At 35.9% G+C, this 23,306-nt stretch overlaps 2 protein-coding genes across 9 annotated transcripts in view; one reads left to right on the top strand and one right to left on the bottom strand.

Moving 5' to 3' along the window:
• P2RY12 (purinergic receptor P2Y12) overlaps positions 1 to 4,873 on the bottom strand; it is a 45,707-nt gene extending 40,834 nt beyond the window's left edge. Inside the window, exon 1 of the mRNA XM_016156458.2 lies at positions 4,817 to 4,873. The gene's annotated coding sequence lies outside the window, so the exon portion shown is untranslated. The remainder of the gene's footprint in view (positions 1 to 4,816) is intronic.
• Positions 1 to 23,306, top strand: part of MED12L (mediator complex subunit 12L) — a 307,612-nt gene that overhangs the window by 260,410 nt on the left and 23,896 nt on the right. For all 8 annotated transcript variants that reach the window (XM_036219081.1, XM_036219079.1, XM_036219084.1 and 5 more), the window contains 8 exons: positions 324 to 435; positions 2,517 to 2,606; positions 3,932 to 4,041; positions 4,204 to 4,339; positions 5,168 to 5,329; positions 7,024 to 7,386; positions 9,173 to 9,329; positions 12,764 to 12,990. In XM_036219081.1, the coding sequence (XP_036074974.1) occupies positions 324 to 435; positions 2,517 to 2,606; positions 3,932 to 4,041; positions 4,204 to 4,339; positions 5,168 to 5,329; positions 7,024 to 7,386; positions 9,173 to 9,329; positions 12,764 to 12,990 (1,357 nt within the window). The remainder of the gene's footprint in view (positions 1 to 323; positions 436 to 2,516; positions 2,607 to 3,931; positions 4,042 to 4,203; positions 4,340 to 5,167; positions 5,330 to 7,023; positions 7,387 to 9,172; positions 9,330 to 12,763; positions 12,991 to 23,306) is intronic.

Genomic DNA, 23,306 nt, shown 5'->3' with positions numbered 1-23,306 from the left:
TGCAGCTTACTGATGTAAAATACAATTTCTCCTCCCATCATACTCCCCCTACATACCCTTCTGCAGGGTGAATTTATGCTAGTTTTGGTAGTGCTTCAGGGCTAGAAAGCATATTAAATTATTTAGAAAAATTACAGTGGATTTTAATTTTATTAGTAGATATAATTTAACTTTTCAAGTAGTCTTTGGCTATTTACCCCTCCCATCTATTTTCAAATAGTAAAATAAATAATAGCCTATAAGACAAGAGCAAGAAATCAGTGTTGCACAGGAAGTAATTCATTCTTTCTAACTAGATCTGCTGTTTTTAACTTCCTTTGCAGTATGTCTCTTTTGAGTCAACAACCATTCCTTTCACTGGTCCTTACCTGCCTTAAGGGACAAGATGAACAACGAGAAGGTCTCCTAACATCTCTCCAGAATCAAGTTAATCAGGTAAACTATAGTAGAGTATTAAGCCAGGCAAGTATTTTTTCTAATGGTATTAATTTGTTTTCCTTTACTGAGTTTTAACTAAGAAGGGCACAGCATGTTTTGATTAGGTGCAGGGAGGCACAATCCAGTCCTTGTTCTTTTACTTGGCATTCTAGTCACCACAAGACTAACAACTTTATAATATTAATCATGCATTGGATAAATGTAGATTATAAAATATGTTGCATATTGCACATACCTTTGACGTATCTGCTCCTCTCCTGACCCTGCCTCACAGGAGAGGTCCTAGAGCAATCTGCATAGCAGTACGGTATGGCAGTAAGACAGAGGAACCTGTATCCAAGGTCTCACCTGGGCTTCCACATATCAGCCAGGGTCTCAGCTTGAGCCCTATAGGTTCAGTAACTCAATTTCATTTTACTGCCAGAGCCAGTCAGGTGCATCAGATACTCATTTATAAATCAGAAGGCATTTGGTTCATTTATAAAGAATTTGTACTTTGCCTTTGTACTAGCCGCAATTCTCCTGGCGCTTACATTCTCTGTACCACAAGGAAATTGAGTGACACCATTAGAAACTGGAGCTTGTGGAATTGAGCAGAGTGGGTACATTTGTCATCTAGGATGCTTTATCCTGCTACAGAGCCTAAGGGAGCCCTCCTGTGGTTCTGTGGTTCTATGACATCGTATCTTTTTCCCTTGGATGGTACTGGGTAAACATGAACAAGGACACTTAACTTACTTGATCCTCTAGTCTCCTACCTTTTAGATATGAGAGATCAATTCTTTACACAGCAGTAAGAATGATCCTTTTAAATGAAAATCACATATTTCGCTGATGCCCAAAATGCTGTAATGATTCTTACTACACTTAGAATAAAAATTTAAAGTCTGGGCTTATCAGGTCCTATGTAATTTGGCACTGGCTCCTACTTCTCCCTTGTTTCCTACCGGTCATGGCCTTGCTCACTCCACTTTTTTCATTGTGACCATGTTGTTTCTTGAACTTGCCAAGCAAATTCTTGTTGCAGTGGCTTCTCATGTTTTCTTCCCTTCACCTGGAAGGCTTTCCTCCCAGATATTAGCATGGACTTCACTTCACCAGCTCTCTGCTCAAATGTCACCTTCTTAGAGAGACCCTCCCTGAAAACTCTAAAAATAAGACTATAGTCATTTTCTATCCCCTTACTCTGGTCCATACCATTTGTTACACCTCACATTATTACTTGTCCTTCTACTTGAATGTAAGCTTCATGACAGCTTGTGTTTGTTAACTGCCTTATACCCTTAAGTCAGACTTGAAGGAAGTCCATATCTTTTGATGAGATATGGGAAGTATTCTCCTTTTACCATGCTGGTATACTTCCTGGTCATCTACTGGGGCTGGGTTACTTCTGCATGTGACTCATTTGAACTCTTTTAAGATGATTCTCATTAGTTACCACCATATTTCAAAGGGTGGTATTGTATATTTTTTTGCTCAGGTCACCTGATTCTGGGGTGTTGCCCACTTGTGGTTTGCCTTTCCTAAGAAAATCTTCCATTTCCCAATATTAGTCTGAATCAGTGAGGAAGTACTCACTTTTTAGATTGATATGCCACTTGACTGACTGACATACAAGGTGTCATATTTTTCAAAATAGTAAACATGATCTTTCTCAAGGTAGAGAAGTCTGTAAGATAGCAAGCCACTTCAGTAGAACACCAAAATAACACATTTGCTAGGGTTCAGAGCATGTCCCTAGAAATATTACCTGGGCCTGATATAAAATGTATTCTAAAATAATCTTTATTTTTGTTAATGTTAAACTTGATGGCCCTCTAAAGCATTTTCTAAGACAGGTACAGGATAAATAATTAGACAAGACATTTCTTCTCCCATCTACAAAGGCCACAAACAAAGAAATAGCCAGATTTCTTTCTACATAGTAGAAGGGGAGGTAAGATTTATTCGTTAATTTGTTAAACCAAGAAATTGCTTTGACTGTCAGTAAAAAGATCAATGTAACTTTAAATATGAAACCAAATTGATTTTAACAGGAGAAACAAGACTTTTTTCTTTTAATTTGTCTTCCGATTTAGATCCTCAGTAATTGGAGAGAAGAACGGTACCAAGATGACATAAAAGCCCGGCAGATGATGCATGAAGCATTGCAGCTTCGCCTAAATTTGGTAAGAGACATGGCTGGTGTTTTCCCTCTTAAACTTATCTACAGGGAAAGTAATATCAGCTTTCCATTTCTACTGTTGTCGTGGTCTTCATTACAAGGTGAGGCCTTCTGATGTTTGCTCTCTGTAACTACTTCCCTGTCTCTCTGAACCTTCTGTTTTCCTGGCTGCTGTCTGTCCTTCCTGTCTGGTCTTACTTCTAGACAGCAGAAGGTATTTTAGGCATGGATTTGCCTTCTGCAACCCCCACCCCAGGGGATCTCTCCTTTTTGCTGTGTGCTAAGAGTAAGTTTTAGAGGACTATTATGTTGAGATGAGTATTAGCTCTTATTATACTTATTTAAAAACTATGTTAAAATGATATTGAAGTCAAAATTTTTTCCCCTTCTTAAATCCCCGCCCCCCCCCCCACACACACACCCCCGACTTCCACCCCCGATCTATGGATGTTGCCATCTCCCCTTAAGAACTGGATCTCTGAAGGCAGGGCATCTCTTCCCACAGGCTCACACTGTGCACCCAGGGCCTGGGGCGCCCGGCGCACTTGGGGGACCTGGTGCACCTGGGGCGCAAACCCAGGACCTTCTGCTTATCAGACATGCTAACCACTACACTATGGAGCCATTTCCTGAAGTCAAAATTTTATCACACTTTCCATCAAATTGATGATAAAAACAAATTCCACATAGATGTTTTACATAAATTAAAAATTCCTCACACATTGAACATTCCTTTGAATTTTTCTTTTCTCACTGAGTAGGCCCTGATGAAGGCTGTTCTGGAGAATGGCTTGCTTGATATTTGGCAGTTGTTTTTAACGTTATTCCCACACATGAGGAGTAGACCTGGGAGCCAAGCCTTCTACTCATTATTACTTCTTTGTTACTGGAGAGTTTCAATTATTATGACAACAGGCTCAGTTTAAATAGTAATTGACAACACAGTGGTGGATAATCAGTTTATGTGGTTTTGACCTATTCAGATTTAATTGGACTAAAATATATCATAAAATTGGGTGTCATGAAAGTTTAGGAACAAAAGAAAGCTAACTGTACTGGTATATAATAATAGTTACATGCAAATTTTTGACTAAGAGGAAGGTCATTGCCCCTAACCACCCCCCCCCCCTCACCCCTGCTTGTGCATTTTCAAGAACTGCCTTCATGCTTGGCCTGTAATTCATATTGATGATACATTCACATTCAGGTTCCCCCCACCCCCTTTTTGGTAGCACTTTTAAACTAATCAAAATTTGGCTATATAAGGTGGTGGGGATGGTGTTTTCTCTTTCACACAATGCAGGATTTATTGTATTTTTTATGTGCTAGGTGGGAGGAATGTTTGACACGGTGCAGAGGAGCGCCCAGTGGACAACAGACTGGGCCCTCCTCCTCCTTCAGATCATTACTTCTGGAACCGTTGACATGCACACTAACAAGTATGTTCTTATCATTCCACCTTTGCTGCATTGCTACAAATTCTGCCGCATCTGATTTTCTTAGGTGCCATTAAAAATTCTGTGTCTTAAATAAAAATGCTCAGTTAAGAGTGACTTGGTTGTGCTCTAAGGTGAAAATAATTATTTTCTGTCCCCTCTTAGTGAATTATTCACAACAGTTCTTGACATGCTGGGTGTTTTAATCAATGGAACATTAGCCTCTGACCTGTCAAATGCATCCCCTGGGGGATCTGAGGAGAACAAACGTGCATACATGAATTTAGTAAAGAAACTGAAAGTAAGTTTGTGACCTGCTTCTATCATGAGCTCAAATTATTTATGGATTTGTTATTTAGTACGTTCTATCTTAATTTACTCTTCATTAAATTAAATGTTATTTAGTACATTCAAGTTAATGTAATATGATTATTTTGCTATTTCCTTTACCTTATCTTACCAGTACCCAAAAGTAATAAGCATATAGCTTGAAGATTTTTCTTTTTAAAAACATTTATATTCATAAGACATGTTTAATTTTTAAGGCTCTTTAGAAATCTGTTATCAAATATCTAGCCAAAATGCCAACATTAGATTTAGGATAAATCTGTGCTTGGTCTGGTACATGCAATTGAAAAATAACTACTTACATCGATAATTCTAAATCCGATTCATTTGACTAACCACTAACACAATCTTTGAAATAAACTGTTAACAAATGGCTTAGAAAAAAAATCAATATATCTGATGACCTTACAAGAAAATAACCAATGGTTACCTTATGGTCTGACCCTGGATTCGAGAACTTGTTCCATGCTGCAGCTCCTGCCTTCTGATTACAATTACTATCCTGAATTTTGTCATTTCAGCACTGTGGTGTTTGTTGTGTAACAAGCGTGCCTTTTTATGAGTTCTATTTTCTACTCAAAATGAAGAAATGAAACATGTACCACTCTATTTGAGAGCTGTACCATAGAGCATGTTCAAGGTTAAAGAACATTCCAGCTATAAAAAAGGAAATGTTTCATAAGGGAACTTCTTTCTGGGTAACTTTTGCCTTCATTGTAATTTTTGTTCCACTTCTCTTTCTGTCTTTTTCCCTCCCCCCCCCCCTTTCTTTCTTTTTTAGAAAGAGCTAGGAGACAAGCAGTCAGAAAGTATCGACAAAGTTCGACAGTTACTACCTTTGCCAAAACAGACATGCGATGTCATCACTTGTGAACCTATGGGTTCCTTGATTGATACAAAGGGAAACAAAATTGCTGGATTCGACTCTATAGATAAAAAACAGGCAAGAGTAAATGTTTCTTTTTCATTATATAAACAAATAAACTTATAAAAATGAAATATATTTTCTTATCTTCCTACAAAGCATATACAACATTTTAATTTTATAGTTTCCTGATTTTTAAAAGCATATTCTTATTATTTAAGTTCAGTGGTCATTGTCTTTATCATATAAATAAATCAAATCTTTGAAGATCCTCACTTGAATTTAAGTGAAATTCTGAAGCTCACCTGGAAAACTAAACAAATCAGTGTAAAAAAAAAAAACGGAAAATTAGCAAAGACCAGATTAATTTTACTTCAGAATCGAAGATAGAATATGTTTAGGTGAGAAAATTTTTATTGATAAATGCCTTTATGTAGTAAACTATTTTGAGTAAAAAATGTTTAAAGTGACAGTAATTTATTATCAAAGACAGAACTCCAATCCTCAAGTAGAAGTAGAGATATGATTACAGTGTGGTAAGGTTTGTGTGTCATGTTATAGAGTGTTAGAGGACCCTGAATAGGAGCCACCAGACTCAGATGAGAGGTATGTAGTCAGAGCAGGATCCCCAGGAAAACTGACACTAAAATCATTTTGGAGGATTAAGAGTTAGCTGGGAGGTAGGGATAAGTGTGGTACAGGCAAAGGGAAGCATTTATGTAGAGGCATGAAAAAATGTAGCTCATAAGAGTAATGCAGTGCTGCAGTAATTCGAAATATCTTGAGAACTTACTTATACATACCAGTGTGTTTGTGGAGAGAGAAAAAGCTAGAATCATGGGCAAGTTGAATTTCAACACCAGTGAGCTCTCCAGTGGTGAGACATTTAGAAGCCATTTGGACATGTGGTCTTGGCACCCAGAAAAGAGGTCTAATATCAAAACACATATGTGGCAGCAATCAATATACAGATGGTAACTGAAGACACCCATGGAAGAGTATATGTAAATAAGAACAGGAGAATTATAGAATGCCCGAGTAGTTGTTTTCAGGGTCATTTTGAAGTATTCTCAAATTGATATGTCAAGGAAGGTACCAAGAGACATCACCAATTAATATTAAAACTAAGAAACTTTTATTTTCAGAAACAATGACATTTTCTCTTCAGTACAGATAAGCTTGAATTGAAGGATTTCATTTGTACTTGTTGGTACAGGTTAATTTTGAACTATTCAGAGATGGGCTTATTAAGTACATGAAAGGCACCCATATTAAATCAAGTCCATTCATGTTTGGTCTGAAGTTAACCTGAGCCCAATAAGAGGCTGAATGTAATTTGACTGTTAAATTTTGTTTTATCCTAAAAACAGTAAGTAGATTCCAAAGGTTTATAACTGATTGTAACTTAGTACAGTAAAGGTCAACTTTTCAGTGTTTCTTAGATTTTTTTTTGCCAAAAACAAAAAAACCTAAATGAGAAAATGCCATTTTAGAGTAAACTACACTGAACTATCTGGTGTTACATTGTTAACAGAGCCTCATGTGGTGTAGAGTAGAGCAACTGAACTGTAAGGTGTGGATTCCAGTCACTGCTCTCCAGCGATCTAATGTATAACCGGGGACCAGTTAGTTGGCCTGTCTGCTGTATGCAAAGGTTCTCTCTAAGGCCCACAGCAGCCAAAATGTTCTCCGATTCCATGATCCCAAGCAAGCTTGGCCCCTAACTAGAAAAAGATGTGAACATATGATCATAGAGCATTATCTCACCACAGGGGCTCCAGGTCTCTACAAAGCAGAAGGTGTCCCCATGGGATTTGTTTGAGGGGCAGAAGAACCCAGCTCCTCTGTCCTGGGCATGGTTCGGGACAGTCCGAATGGACCGGAAAGTGATCAAGTATGAGGAGCAGCATCACCTCCTTTTGTATCACACACACCCCATGCCCAAGCCCCGGAGTTACTACCTCGAGCCACTGCCCCTGCCTCCCGAAGACGAAGAGGAAGAGTCTACATCTCCCATCTCTCAGGAACCAGAGAGGAAATCAGCTGAGCTGTCGGATCAGGGAAAAACCACAACAGATGAGGAGAAGAAAACAAAAGGAAGGAAGCGCAAGACGAAATCAAGCTCAAGAGCTGATGTGAGTACACGGGAAGTGGAGAGCTCTTTGGCTCGTTAGCATCTGGTAGAAGATTTACTAGTGCCCGAAGGATATCCCCAGAAACATTGCTAAAAGCAGGAAAAGCCTTTTTGTAACAGTTATGCTAATGAAGCTCTGCTGTAATTAACGGAATGACCCACAGACAGTGATTTGTCAGATGGCAGGATTATGTAGCTTTTAATTTTTCCTTCTTTACTTTTTATAATTGTTAAATCTTAGGCTTCCGTTGTGGATGATACTTAATATTTAAGTGCCTCCTAATTTCTCAGATTTGAAACTTGAAAATTTAAGGCCCATAAAGCCTCATTCTCTTACATGTTTATTGTATTTTGGGAGTTGATATATTAAATAAACATTAAGCTCCATTTAACATATCAAATAAGATGTTTCTGAGATTTCCTATTTTACCATTCCATCTTACTTTCCTGAGTATTCTGTTTCTTTACCATAATTTCAGACTTTATAAAAGATAAAGTAAACATAATTTTAAATAGTTTCACTTTTTGTTTGCCTATTAGCCTTCTCTACCTATAGCAACATTTTCTTGAAAACAACAGAAATCTATGAGATGGCAATTTAGAAATAATTTTATGGAACCTACGGAATTAATGTGGAAAATATCTTCCCATTTAACTTCACCTGGAAAATACTTGAGAGAGAATTTGAGACATTTTTCTATGAATTTCAAGGGTGTTCTTGTGCAGTGGAAAACATTCACAATTTAGTGCTGAGACATGATGATTACTATTATTATTATTATTATTATTATTATTATTATTCCTTTATGTCAAAACCAAAACATATCTTGTTCTATTATTCTAGAAATGACTGCCATCACTTTTAGATGTCCCTCGAATGTCAGTGCTCTCTTCTCATGTAGTCTTCCAATCAATATTCCATTGTCTTGAAAGGGATGCTTAATAAGGGCCAGACTGCCTCTCCCCAAAATCTGGGTCTTCTAACTTGTCTATTCTCATAGATGGATTTCTGTTCTTTTCAGATGTAAAAGACCTAAAACTCATCTCATTCCCCAAGTGAGTCCTGGTCATGTCTTCTGTCCTACTCTTGAGGCTACCTCTTCCCGATGGGGTGTAGTGCAGGTTTTATTTTTCCTTATCTTTTAGAGCTAGACTAGGGAAGGAGAAAATGTGGCAGGGATCGAGACATTCAGTTCTGATCCTTAGAGGCTTTGCAGATGCTGTAAGGAAGAAGAAGCCCTGAGCAAGAGACCTGGGGGCGGGGGTGGGAGGACAGAATGGGAGGATACCATGGCACTGTGCTTTGAGTTTGTAGGATAGGGTGGAGTCTACTATAGAGCTCTCTTGAAAACTGGAAATAAGATACTGGCTAGGCTGGGAAGTGGTCTGAAGTATTGTGGGCCTTTCTGTCAAGATTCTCATCTAGAAGCAAAGTATCAGGAAGGCCTTCTAAGATGAAATGATGGGGAGACTTAGCATCCGAAGATGCTCTTTCAGCTGCAGGTAGTGGTCAATATCGGCATCTTAAATGTGCTTTTAGTATTTTGAAAACAGAGTTTAGAAAAGACCTTTTCCATCTTCCCCCACTATAGCTGAGCACTTTTTAAGTCAAGGATAAGTTTTAACTTAAATGAGTATTTTGCAGAGAATATATTGAGACTCTTGCCTTCCATCTTTCCCTTTCTACCTGGATAGGAACTATCTCAAATAATGTGAGAAGGAGAATTTACATTATCTATGTGATGTGTGGATTAAGTAACCTTTTCTTTTTTAACTTTATCTTGAAGGAGTATCCACAGAGCAACATATACCGAGTGCCTCCTAATTACTCACCCATATCCTCCCAGATGATGCACCATCCACAGTCTACTTTGTGGGGCTACAACCTCATGGGTCAGCCCCAGCAGCCTGGCTTTTTCCTTCAGAACCAGTCTATTACTCCAGGTATGTGAAGAAGAGAGAGCACATAGTCAGGTCACTCCAAGATGAGAAATGGCTTGGGGTCCTCTTCGTTTGGGGTTCTCCTTGCTTTTAATCTGAAACCTTCACAAAATTTGGAACTTTCAAGAGCTAAGTGCTCAACTGACATTTCTGCATTTCTCTCCATTCAAAATGTTCTTTCTTCTTATGAAATAAGGGTTCAGTTATGAGTTTATGTACTGATTTTGGAATTTTCATCCAGTGCTGGCTGGAAATTAACCACCGATGAAAATCTAAGCTATAAGATATGAAGTCGATCAGAGTTTTATGCTGCGAAATTTGTGTACATTTTTATCAGATATAGTTCTTAACCAGCATTTTAAAAGGTTAGACTGTCTTGCACAGTGTCTTATTGTTATTTTCTTATGTTATGAATGTTAAATTGTTTATACCATGAAGGATTTCAAATATTTGGTTCAGCAAGTAGATTTAGGTATCAGCAAGGAAGACTGCCATATCCAGAGTAAATGGTCCTGATTTTAGTATTGCTTTGATTCAAACTTAGGTAGATTTTATATCTGGAAAGGTTTCGTAAATTAAAAAAAAAAATCTTTTAATTTTACGTCTAAAGGGAAGATTACCTGTTTCAGCAAACTAGGTTATTTTGAGATCTCAGTCTGCATTTTGTTAGGTTGCGCCATTATAATATATAATATTTTTACTTATTGTGTTCTGTGATATAGTGTGATTTTTTTTTTTTTAATCATAAATTGAGTACGACATTTTGAGGCCTAGGGAGGAAAATTTTGGCTTCTTGGGCGAATTCTCAGGGGCGAATTCTAATGTTGTCCTGTAAATTAATGGTTTAGATAGATGGTAAGGGAGTTAGAGTTCTAGGTTCAAGTCTGGCTCTACCACTCTCCTGCTCTATAATCTCAGCCAAGTCTTAATTTCTCTTCGCCTCAGCTTGATCATCTGTAAAACAGATACAGTGATATATACTGTCATAGGATGGGTGATTCAATTATATATTCCACAAAACGTACTGAGTTTCATGATGTGCCAGACGTAGTTTTGGGTGTTAGGATATTGCAGTAAACACAATAGATAAGATGCCTGTTCTTTTTTGAAGAATGAAAAAGGTTTATATTATACACATGCACAGATACGTGCGTGCGTGTGTGTGTTTGTATAATTTAAAGTAAATTTTAAAAAATATTATCTGGCATTTAGAAAATAGCCTGACACAGCAGACATGCTCAGTAAATGATATGCACATATTCCCACCTCAGGCTTTTTGTGCTCGCTGGTCCCTGTGCCTGGAGTGCTCTCGGTCAAACATCTGCATGGCTCACTGCCTGCCTTCTTTGGGTTTGGTCAGACACTGCTTTCTCAGTGAGGCTTGCATTGATCACCATGTTTTAAATTGTAAACCACGCCCCTTCCCTGCACTCTATTACCCTCCCCTTCTTTCTGTTTCTCCATAGCATCAGCACTTGTTTTTATATACTGTATATTTATCTGCCTGTCCCAGAATGTAAGTTTTGTGTGAGCTGGTATTTTTTCTGTTACGTTCACTGTAGTAGTCCCCGAACTTACAGCAGCATCTGGTTTGTGGTAGATTGTTGAGTGGATAAATGTAGATCACAAAGAACAAACTGGATTTAATGATAAATGTGGAAAATAATACATGACTATCTTCTCTTTTGACTTTCTCTTTTTAATTCTAAGGTCCTTATGAACTTTTTAGCATTTTAAACTTCGTAGATACTGAATCGAATACAATGATTGTCTATGAGTTGAAGCCTAAGTACTTTATAAAGACACATACTCTCTCTCCCTGAAATTATATAAGAGGTATACATAAGTTGAGGATCTTGGGTATTAAATAAATCTTAGTATGATGACATGTGAGAAATAAATTTTAAGCAAACACTTATTTATGAAGATTTTATATGTGTGAAATAATATATTTTCATAAAAATAGGAATCCTATGAAGTCGAGGAGGAGTATGTACAATATGCTTCCATTTATACATAGTAAAAATACAAAACAGTGTTTCTACACACTCACACACATACATACACACATCCTTACCAATCTCTCTCTCATTTATATACACTGGTATGATAAATTTATATGGTAATGTATGGGAGTAATAAATGCCAAATTCAGATTAGCATTTGATGGGAGAAGGGGAGGAAAGTTATTAGGTAGGACTGACTATACAGAGGGCTTCAGAAGAATATAAGTATATATAGTTATTAGATAGGAATGTCCAGAGGGCTTCAGCCGTGGATGTATGTATATATGTTTGTGTGTGTGTATATATATATTAGTTGATTCAGAGGTACAAGATAATAGAAAAGTTAGGAAAATTAGAAGAAAACCATAGTCTAATATTTAAAAAGAATGTCTGTTATCTATGAAATGAGTCAATTTAAGTTTTTCTATATTAGTATAGTTCCAATTCTTGCTTTGACAAAAGTTACCTTGCCATATGTTACTCAAATAGATTTTCCATTTTTTTCCAAATGTTCTTCAAATACCACTGAATTACTTCATAAATCATATGGCTGATTGTGGTACTGAGTCTTTAAAAGAATGCGGGTTTTTTGAGCGACTGTCTTTTAAAACGTTTCTTCCTGTCATATACCTTGCTTTAAAAAAAGATAAAACATCTTTTGTTAGGTATTTATACAGAAATTTTCTTGTGTACATACATTAAAGAATATAGACTATCTGGTGAGTGAAAGATTGGTACCTAATCTGAAGCCAGCAAATGTTGAAATTTTTTCCCTCAAATTCTTAAAGACATTTGACAAATTATATATGCAGAGGTGTTAAGGGTTCCCTTTGGCTTCTTAAAATCACTATAATTAACATTTTTTGTTTATTTTGTTTCTAGCCTTCAAAAAAAGATGTGTTTTATTTTTAGAATCAAGATATTTTAAATTTCCAAGCATTACAAGTTTTTAAAGTATGTTAATGCCTCCCTATTACAAAATAGGCATTTTCATTTTGCCATGGTAAAGAAGCTTAAATACCATGAGCTTCAAATTTATTTAAAATTACAGAAAACGGTTTCTAAGCCTTCCTTGGGACACTTGGCAAAATATACCACTAAGGCAATACGTTTTACACCAGTTCCTGAAGGCCTTCCATAATTTAAAACCCATGTGATTCCGAAATTAAGCTGACAACTGTGTTTTAGGCATTTCACTTTATCAGTTCAAGTGGGACCTCAGTGAAGTCATTTAAATATTATAATCACTCCTACATCACCCTCCCCATCCTTAACAGATCTTTAATAATTGTATAGGGGGTTGGGGCAGTGCCTTATTTTCCATTTTGCTTCATAAATTGAGGCTTAGAAGGTGAGGTTTCTGCATTTTGATAAAATAAGGAAGACCTGTTGCATTAACGTATAGAAAGCTCTTTCTTGCTGCTTTTGTAGGTGGCTCCAGATTGGACCCTGCCGGCCCTTTCGTTCCCACCAATACCAAACAAGCTCTGTCCAACATGCTGCAGCGTCGCTCAGGCGCCATTATGCAGCCACCATCCCTTCACGCGATCACGTCGCAGCAGCACCTGATACAGATGAAGCTCCTGCAGCAGCAGCAGCAGCAGCAGCAGCAGCAGCAGCGGCTCCTGAGGCAAGCCCAGGCGCGACCTTTCCAACAGGTTTGTCCAGACTCAGCAATGGAGTCTCTGTGTTTCATGATTTTCCGCCAGTGAGGAACAAGCATAGGGTATGTGGCATATTCTTCCTGCGTGCATATTCCTGTGTACTTGAGTGAGTGCAGATATATCTCTTTTATGCAGGTTTATAAATACTTTTTCTCCCTTGCATTTTACTATTATCTTTAAATAAGAACGTGAAGTGTCTTAGGTTCATTGAGAGTATGCCTTTAAACAAAAAAGAGAGCCAGTTATTTTGTAGTTAATTAGAAGCAGCAGAATTTTCATACTTGAAGTGACCTTCTCTGCACTCATTCCCTATTATAATCATCACCATGTTTTGTACTCCTTTTAGCTCTTTTTTTATGTATTTTTACTCAATTTATTACTTTGAGGTTGTATCTCTGAAGCCCAGATGTTCCTTAGGTTTTCTTGTACAGTGCTCTGCTCACACTATTTTGAGTGCATGCTTAATAAGATATATGCCAAACAAAGAGTACACTACCACTAACAGTCAGTATATGCAATATATTTAATTCCTGGTTTATATTATTTCTGTTTTTATGCCACATAGCCCAATTTAACTTTTTAGATGACAGCACTTGTTTAATAAAACAGAGGTAGAAGTCGCATAAAACTTAGTATAGACTCATGAAATCCACAAATCTGTACAAATATATTACAATAAAGAGGGAGAAGATTGTATTTCTTTTTCTAGTTTATATATACTTTTCGTATTTTCTAGTTTTTCTTTTAAAAAATTGCACTATTTTGCTTAAAATAATAATAATAATAATAAGCTAACATTAATAGAGCACTTACTATTTGCCAAAAACACTTCCAAGCACTTTAAATGTATGTTTTATCTTACATCTCAAAGCAACCCTGTGAGTTTTGCACTTTCATGATCCTCAAAGGAAGTAGCCAATCTATAGGTGTGTCCTGCTCTAAGAAAAATCACAAAACTTTCAAATTAGCAAGAAATTCTAATGCTTTTAAAAATTATTTTTTTGTGTTTTGGATAACTATCTAGGCACATATGTATTGTATAACTTATGGCACTTCCGCATTCAGTCCACTTAGTGATTTGGGGGCTTGGAGGTGGGAGAGTGATTTACTAGCATTCTTGAAAATGCTTCCTTTTTTTTTTTTTTAACCTGTGTTATAAGAAGGTCAGGAAAGAGGAAACTAGTTGAACTGCATGAGAAACAACAGTCACTACAGGTTTGTCCCTCCTTGACCCCTAGTGATTGCTCAAAATCTCTGGGTGTCAGGTAAGATGGGCTAAGTTGCCTCTTACCAGAAAAGATGAAGGTTTGATTAAAATATTTTAAAGGCTATGATTTTGCTTAAATCAGCAGCATGTTTGGAGCCATTTAAAACCTCAGTGGGATTTTATTTCTTCTTGGAGATGAACAAATATAGTTTTACCATTTTTTCAAATTCTTATTTAGATTAAAAATTTACTAGAAGTTGAGTAACCATTCCACTAGGATGAATTCAGTTCCTTTTTATAGTAATTTAAGCCTAAGTAATATTTACCTTACAATAAATTTATTTAGTTTTTCATGTCTAGCTTTTCACCACAAGGTATAATTTGCCTTGTTATTAGCCCACCTAAAGCAAAAATTTTAAAGGAATTTAATAGAATAATCTGCATGTAATCAAAGACATCCTTACGTATTTGAGAAGACAAGCTTATAACCTAAAATGTACCTGGAGGGCCTCATTGCTTCCCCACTTTCCTCTAACTACTCAAAAATACCTGACTATTCTTTTACACCACCTAAAGTTGTACTGCTTATACTAACAGGAACTGACTGATAGGACATTCTTTTTCCAGTTGTTTTGTACCAACTCTGTCAGAATATTGGCATTTTCTTTTTTTCTTTTTTGTTTCTTTTTCGTTTTGAGAAATCAGAAATTTCTTTTTCAAGTAATAAAAGCTCACCTTCATAATACTGATTCGCACAATATTCACAATTCACATTCACCCCCCTTTCCCATATTCTTTATTAACAGTTGAAACTTGCGTTAGAGTTTCTGAAGGGCTTTCAGAAGCAGATGTTTTTTTCCTCCCTCAATCACCATTCTTAAAGTGGTGGGTAATTGAGGAAAATAGTGTTCTTATAAGGAAAAGAACTGCATACATGGTGCAGTCAAGGGTAGAGTGGCCCGGCACAGAGTATATGAGGTGTGCGTGTGGCATCTGCTGGAGTGCCAGCGCCTCGGCAGGTCTGAGGGAGGTGCTGGCTCCTCTCCTCTCTCCCAGTAGATCGTGTACAAACTATTAATATACCTGAATCTAGCTAAATATAGTGGCAGAAAAAATTTCTTGTGCTAATTCTTAAAAATCGAGAGTAAAGACAGAATTAAATGGAATATAACTGACATCGATAAATTGGCTTAATATATGATTCTGGATGCAATTAGTTATTTTTGTAATTGGTAATTTCTTCATGATAAGAAATGGTAGAACATTATTGATTCCAATTTTGGCAGGAACATTTTCTTAGATAAAATGCCTGTGCATAATGTGATTCTCTTTGGTTACATAAGAACTTGTAATTTTTTGTCTTACAGGGAAAATGAAATAGGTATCATTTTTCCTCCTTATCCTAACAATTTTCTAATTACAGAAATCCATTTCCTTAAGTGCAACAAATGTGTTGGAGAATTTCCATTTATCTTAATCTTAAGCATGATCTTTGAATTTTAATAGATGCTTTTAAAGCCTGACTAGTTTCTCCAAGTCTTGGATGTGACTGGCTCCCTAGGCCAGTTGTGGGTGACTCCCCCATCCCGATTCCCCTTTTCCCACTTTATAAGGTCAGGCAGTGGGTCTTATAATATTTTGTATTATCTTTTCATCTCTTGAGCTCAGGGTAGAAATCTATGAGGTGTTTGTTGAGTGAATTCATGTTTTGAGCAGCTGTTTCCAAAAGCCTAGAGCTTCCTAGTAGCTTTAATCTTTAGCAGTATGGATTAGTATCCCCAATTTGTCTCATAGCTCTTCCTCTGAGTGCTTCCAGAAACTTCTCCCAACTGTGATCTCTGCTGTGGTTGTTTTGAAAATCTAGATGGGGCAAGGAGAACACAAATTCCTGAATTCTGGATATGTGTCAGAACTTGCCTCTTCCCATCTAATAGAGAGAAGTTGATGAATGTAGGAAACATCTAGCCTTAGTGCATGGGGAAATCCAGAATAGTATTATCAAATAGCTCTAGTTCTGCTGCAGAGACTGAATATCCACTTCAGTGGGTCATGGAATTATCTGTTATGGACCATCTTATATTTCCTCAGGAATATATTAAGACATTGGTTTAGTGTCTAGAAAATAGGTGCTAAATAGCATGGATATTGTTAGGTATTTTTAATCAAATTATTCGATGTAATGATTGTCATATTATCGAGTGTATTTTTGTAAGGTTTTAGTGCATATTGATATGCATAAAGGTGTTTTGGCAAGAAAACTTGTTTTCATTCTTTTAGTTACAGTCTTCATCCAGGAAAGTAAAATTGATCACTCTCCATTTCTTACTCAGGGTCTCTAATTAAAATGGGACTCATTGTAATGATTGCGTTACCTCTCAGTGTCTCAGCGCCTCACCTATAAAGTGGAGCTAATGCAATAGTTACTTTATAGGGTTGCTGTGAAATTAATTATTTAATAATTATTTAATACTTTTAGCCTTTAGTTTTAGAACAGTAGTAGCTGGTGCATAGTGAGTGCTGAAAAAATGTTAGCTGCCATATTTACTATCGTTGTTTTATTAGTATTATTTTATGGTTGTTGTTATTTCAGAGAAAATACCTGTCCCATAAAAATAATCTTTACTTTCTTAAATATGTTAAGGATTAAAAGAGAATAAAAACACATCAAATGCTTTCTTGTATAATTATATTAATTGTCCCTAATGAGATTGGTGCTCAGTGATCACCAGTAGAAGAGACCAGTAACAAAGAGTATTGTTTAGTTTTCCTAATAGACATTTTGGTGTCTAAGAGCAGTATGTTTTTACTGTCTAAATTCTGTGATAAAAACTTTAGAGGGGCTGATTCCAATTTCAGTGTTAAAAATATCACTGTATTTTATTTTCCATATAGCCTATGAGAACTGTCACAGAATATAGAATATTAGCTATAACAATGCAAAATGCCGCTTTAATTGTTTCCCAGTCACCTTTTTCTTATATCCAGTAATTTTCTTCTAACAAGAAGGAACTTCCTTCCCCCCTCCCACCATATCAACCTTCTAGAGAAGGGGCTTTTTAATTTTTCTTGTCTTGACACAGGAAAAAGACTTAATTTTATTCCTCAGTTATGGTATCAGTTTATCCTGAGTTATTCCTTTCAGTGCACAAAATCATTTTTTGTTCTTTGTAATAATCAACTCCAAGCAGTTTTGAAAACCAAAGTAAGCTAGACGAAAATCAATTTTAGCTTAAATTGATAGAGACAGATTTGCAAGGGAGCATTGGTTATAGGCTACAGATAGATAACAAATCAGAAAGATTTTCATGACATTGAAGAGGAAAATTTATGACAGAGGACAAAAATGATGTGCCTAGTTATAGCTAGTGGTTACTTATATGAACACTAACTTGTCACCCATGGAGCAGATACCATCACTTTGTTACCTCTGTTAGCTCTTTGGCAAACTAAATCTGTAACTTCCTGAAAACATGCCTCTTGGATTGATGAAACTCATTTTACTTTAAACAGCCACCTTTTCTGTCTGGTAATTGATCTCCTGCCATATGGATATGGTATCACCCTGGAACATCTGTTTCCTTCCTTTGCTCTCTTTCCTACTCACTCTTCAGCAGTGTACTTCAAACATGCAGACAGGAGTAGAAAATAATATAGCAAACACTAAGGTACTTACCACCTAGCTTTATTAAAAATGTTCTGCCATATTTATTTTAGATACTTAAAAAAATAAGGCATTACAGATGAAGGATGAGGCTCCTTGTCTCCTCTCATTTTCCCTTACATATAAAGAATCAATATCATGAATCTAGTGCCTTTCTTTCTTATGTATGTTTTTATGCTTTTACTACATATCTTTGCATCCATTGACATAAACATTATAAAGTATTACTTTCAGATTTAAAACTTTATATGATAGACTTACATATATATATTGCTTTGTTTGCAACTTTTGTATTTTGACAAATTTTGACTTATATTGACTTTGTTACATTTAGTTTTATGCATTTGTTTTTCCTGTTTGGATGCTATTCTATTATGAAGATTAACATTTATCCATTCTCCTTTTGATGACCATTTATTTCCAGTCATTTCTTACTGTTAACAGCATTACAGTAAACATTTTTATACATTTCTTCTGTACATATGGAGAGTTTTTACAGTATATACTTAGAAGTGGACATGCTAATTTGATTTCCAGAGTGGTGGTGATTCCTGTCAGTTATAAATGAGTGGTTTTCCTTTTTTGCATCCTCATCAACCTTTGATATTGTCAGACCTTAATTTTCTCATTTGGAGCAGGTGAAATGTTATTGAATTATGGCATTTTAATTTGCATTTCCTATGAGTTTTGGCATCTTTTATAACTTTACTAGCTATTCAAGTTTTCCCTGTTACAGTTTTCCTTATGGTATAATTTAAGCATAGTTCAAAATAATTTTATTCTTATTTGATAACGGTAGGCAAAAGTAGTCTTATTGAAACAATCCTTGGGTTCTGACAATTACTTTAATGTATTTACTAAGAGTATAATTTCTAACCATCTCAGTGACAAAAATGAATTTAAGAGGACAAAAACCACTGAACTAGTAAATATATTCTAAACCCTTTTTTGTTCCTTGGTTGGAAACTTTGTCCAGGGAAGTGAGTGCTTTGTTTATTACCTGGTATTTTTCTATTCAAATGGTGAGAAAGGTACACATTTATTTGCTGAAATTGTGATTAGGCAGCTATACTGGTCTAGAAGATAGTGTACGAAACTTGATTTTTATGATAAGAGGAGCAGAATGGAGTAGAGGGGTGAGAGAATGGACTAATACAAAAATGGTTGTTGGCTCTAAGGACAAGCATGCAGATGCAGTGAGTCATGTGCCTGTGCTTAAAATGGTGAAAATGAATAGATATTGTTTGCTTGGGAAAGTCCTCCTATAATTATGAGTCCTTAGTGTAGTAAAATACTTTTTCTATTAGGATTGAGAATCCTTTATCTCATCTCCAGCTCTAAAACTCAGCGAGCAGAAAACTTTTAATTCTCAGACAAAATGTCACTTAGAATATCTTTATAAAAATGGTTAAACAAGGGAATTAGTCACCTGAGAAATAGGAATTTTTTTCATAAATTTAGCTTTTTCTAAACCAGATTCCCTGTTGGTGGCACTATAAATGTTTGTTGTCGATTGTGGTTGATTGAATGTGTGGTTAATATGATGCTCTGTTTTCGCTTGCATTTACTGGGGCTGGAGCTATCTAATTACATTCTCCAATAGTATATGATCTACTGACTTGTTCACTGAATGTCTTGTCCAATAAATGTGACCCAAATGTCCTGAGCTCTTCCACTGCCTATAGGCTAGGAAGCCTCTAGGAAGGCTTCCCTCAGAGTTGTTCACTGGGGCATCAGCATCCTTTGTTACAGGAAGTGTATGTGTATGATCTCTAGTCTACCTCTTTTATGTCACCATTTAATGTATAGTTTGTGCTATTCTATTATATGAATATTATTTTTCAGTGTCTCAACCTATGTGCTATCGTTTGGCATATAAATGAATAAAACTTCAGTAGGGTCTGAGTTTTTGAGTCTCAACTCCCTGAAACATTGTTTTAAAATGAACTATATCATATGTGTTTTGGCTACCCACATCACTAGGCTAAAAAATCTTATCTGTGTTGTCTGCCATTTTCTTGCTGTCCCCTTTTCTGTAGGACTTCTGTAACTCTGCTGTCTCCCTTCTGGAAGACTTTGACAACATAATGGTAACACCCCGGCTCTGTCATTCCTCTTTCTTTCTTTCTTTCTTTCTTTTATTTTTACATAAACTTTTATAGCATTACTCTTTGAACATCAAAATGAGAAGCAGGTTATTCTTCTATAGCTGGTAATAATTATAGTCTTCATTTCACTGTTATTTACTTGGTTTATGTTTGAGACTGTAACACAAATTCATGAATGCATTGACCATGTTCAATTTAATGGAGTTTATTTCTGAAAGTTTTCCCCTTGGATTGCCTCATGATTTTCATCATCTATGTGCACAGAAACCAGTGGACGTTCATGGCCTGGGCTTGGGAACATAGACCAGTTTGTGCACCTTCATCTCAGTCCCAGTTTTGAGCCCTCCTTTTCCTGAGCTCTTGCTTCTCTCTGTGGTAACTCACATCATTAGAGGAACGCATGGCATGCTGACTCATAGGCCAATGCAAGATAATGAATCCTGTGGTTATGAAATAATATCCTTCTCATCACATCCCACTCACTGGCTATTCCAAAATTCTCAACAGAACGCATCATTTCTATTTTCTTTCTGGTATGGAGAAGATGTTTTTTTGAGCATAGGTCTTGTGCATGCATGTCGTAAGACTTCACCTCTACTGCTTTGCCTGGGCTAGCTAAGAATGCATGTTTTGCATTAAATTACTTATAGGTTTCTGTATCAGGTAGCCAACTTACAACATAAACCCAAGAAGCATTAGAATAAAAAAGAACACACATCTCATGTGAATGTAAGTCAACTTGTTTCACTGCCAATTTAATGGGTAACATTTTCTGTACATTGTTGAAAATATCCTTAACTGCATATTCAAGCTTTAGAAATATTTAGGTTATTAAATACTTATAATATGAGCCATTTCTTTAATAGTTATCTCAACAAAGGAAAGTATAGAGACTTTTCTGAAAAGAACTAATTTTTCTATCAATTTTTTTGACGATTTATGATGTACAGAGAGCAGGTGAGGTTTTTATTTATTTAAAAACCTGAATTAAACATCAGATTTAAAACTATTTTGGAGGTAGTTTATGTTTGCTGTAGCCATTTATTGTTCAGATAGTAATGTAATTCTGATAGAAAACAATTTGTATCAATCATTGATTTTACTTTTTAGAGAAAGAATAGACAAAATATTTTGTGCAGTATTTAAAGTCAAAGGTTCTATGATATCTATATTCATTCAGATTAATGGAAATATGCATATATATCTCTGCTTTCCTTTTCACCATTCTTATTTTCCTTCAATATTCTCTAATAGAAATTTAATAAATGTACATATTTAACCAATCATTATATTCATTATTTATAGACATGTTAATAGAATATATTGTAAAAGTTCATTATTGTATGAGATGTGTTTATTTTAGAATTAATCAGTTTTTCCAGCACTTAATCTTACTGTTAGTTGATTCTCAATCAATTCATCTTTAATGTGAAAGCTTTATAAAAGAATCGAACATAACCGGTCAACAGGACCTCTTATAATTATAGAATCTTCTCTATTGTCTGAAAACAAAATATACCAGTATGATGCGAAGACCGTAACTTCTGGATCTCATCATGTGTTTTAGCCTTGGGCGCCATTACTCAATACCTTCCAAACTAGTATCACAAATAAAACTTAATTTGCTACGTAGCTCATAAAACATTACCTACTGGTTTTCATTGGGTGACTTTTATTATTATTCCTGAACCAGCATTTTCAGAAACAGAATCACAAAATCTAGCTGGGGTTTTTCAGGTACAACTTGTCTCCCTACTTTCAACCCTTAGACACTATTGAAAATTTACTAAATGGGGATTTGTGGGGGAGGAACGTTACTAGTGAATCGAGTGGATAGAAAATTCCTGATCCTGAAATGCTGCTGATTATAATGCTTACTGTCTGCTAGTTGGAGGTATATCCAATTCTCTTTTAGAAAGAGGTTTTCACATATGCTCAGTTGACTGAAGGAGTGATTGCTAATGAAGAGAACAAGACTCAGAAGAATTAAAATTATGGTTGAGGATGATTCATCAAAAATTTTAAACTTATTAGATTAATTTCAAGTTATCCAAAAGGCCTTTGAGTTAACATCTCTTCGAGCTCACATATGTCATATGCCCCCAATTTGCCAGGCACGAACCCACTTTGCACCTGTCATCCTGGCCTGTCCCTGGTTGGATGATTAGTCCTTTCTTGATTAATACAGCAAAACCATCCTCACCTACATTAAAAAACTTTTAGTGAGTCTGTATCTTTAGTTTCTTTGATTATTCCCACGTTTTGGTCCTTATTTAGCATTTGTAAAATCTTTCAAGTCGCTGAAGAACTTTTCCTCTTCATTATTTTCCCAACAAATTAAACTCTTTCCATGAATTGAAATAATGTCTGTCTGGCATTATTCTGGGAAAACCAAAGAACAGTAGGAAGCGATTTCACTTTGGGGTAAGAAACTGTGGTGTTTTTTCAAAATAATTCAGGGCAACATTTGATAACAAAGCTATTCACAGAGCACTTGGAGGGTGCTAGTCAGCTTGGGGTGGTTGTGATTTCCTCAGGGAGGATATTGTATATCAGAATTATTACCTACTATACTTAAGCAGGTGGTGGGAGGGGACAGAATGTGCTCATAAATAGTTAACCTTTAGTCAATAATCATTGACAGAACACAGGAGTTTCAGAGTACAAAAACTGACTTGAAATTTTTGATCATTTTCCCCTTGCTCCTTCTGAAATTATAGTGTTTTTCCTTGAATGTTTATTTTGTGATTTGTTTAATGTAGAAAAATTTTTAATTCATATTTTCTGTTTCTACAGTCTCAACTGTTATTTGTCAATAAGAGTATAGCCCAGTAACTTAGATACTTACCTTATTAGTATTTTACTTTTCCCCCACATGTAAGTCATAGTTTGTTTTATAAGTTTCTTCAATAAGCAAAGGAAGAGTAAAGAGTTAGATCTGTTTTACATATCTGCATGCTGTCACATACAGGTCACATTTTGTTTCCCTTCAAACCAAAGTAGATCATGGACATTGTAGACGATTTGTGGATCTAACATGAGTTTCTAACTCATGTATAAATAATTCATTTTTCTTCCTTTGTGTAAAAATGATAATATACATATATTTGTCCCCAAAAAGAAGCACACAACAATATATTTCAGGGACCTCACATGACACTGTCAGGTAGCATTGATTTGAGGAGTAGCATTTTAAAAACTGGTTGATTTGCTGACTCCTCGGCATAGTCTTTGGAGAATCAAAAGCTGTTTGGATATTTTGAGTTCTCATAAAGGGATTTGGGGCTATTTTACTTAGACTCAAGCAAACAGAGATGCAGTTATACTTAGATTA

Source organism: Rousettus aegyptiacus, unplaced genomic scaffold (assembly GCF_014176215.1).
Source record: "Rousettus aegyptiacus isolate mRouAeg1 unplaced genomic scaffold, mRouAeg1.p scaffold_m13_p_4, whole genome shotgun sequence".
In the NCBI taxonomy this organism is placed as follows: domain Eukaryota; kingdom Metazoa; phylum Chordata; class Mammalia; order Chiroptera; family Pteropodidae; genus Rousettus; species Rousettus aegyptiacus.
Note: the sequence above shows the minus strand (reverse complement) of the source record. Positions and strands in the feature narration are given on the sequence as shown.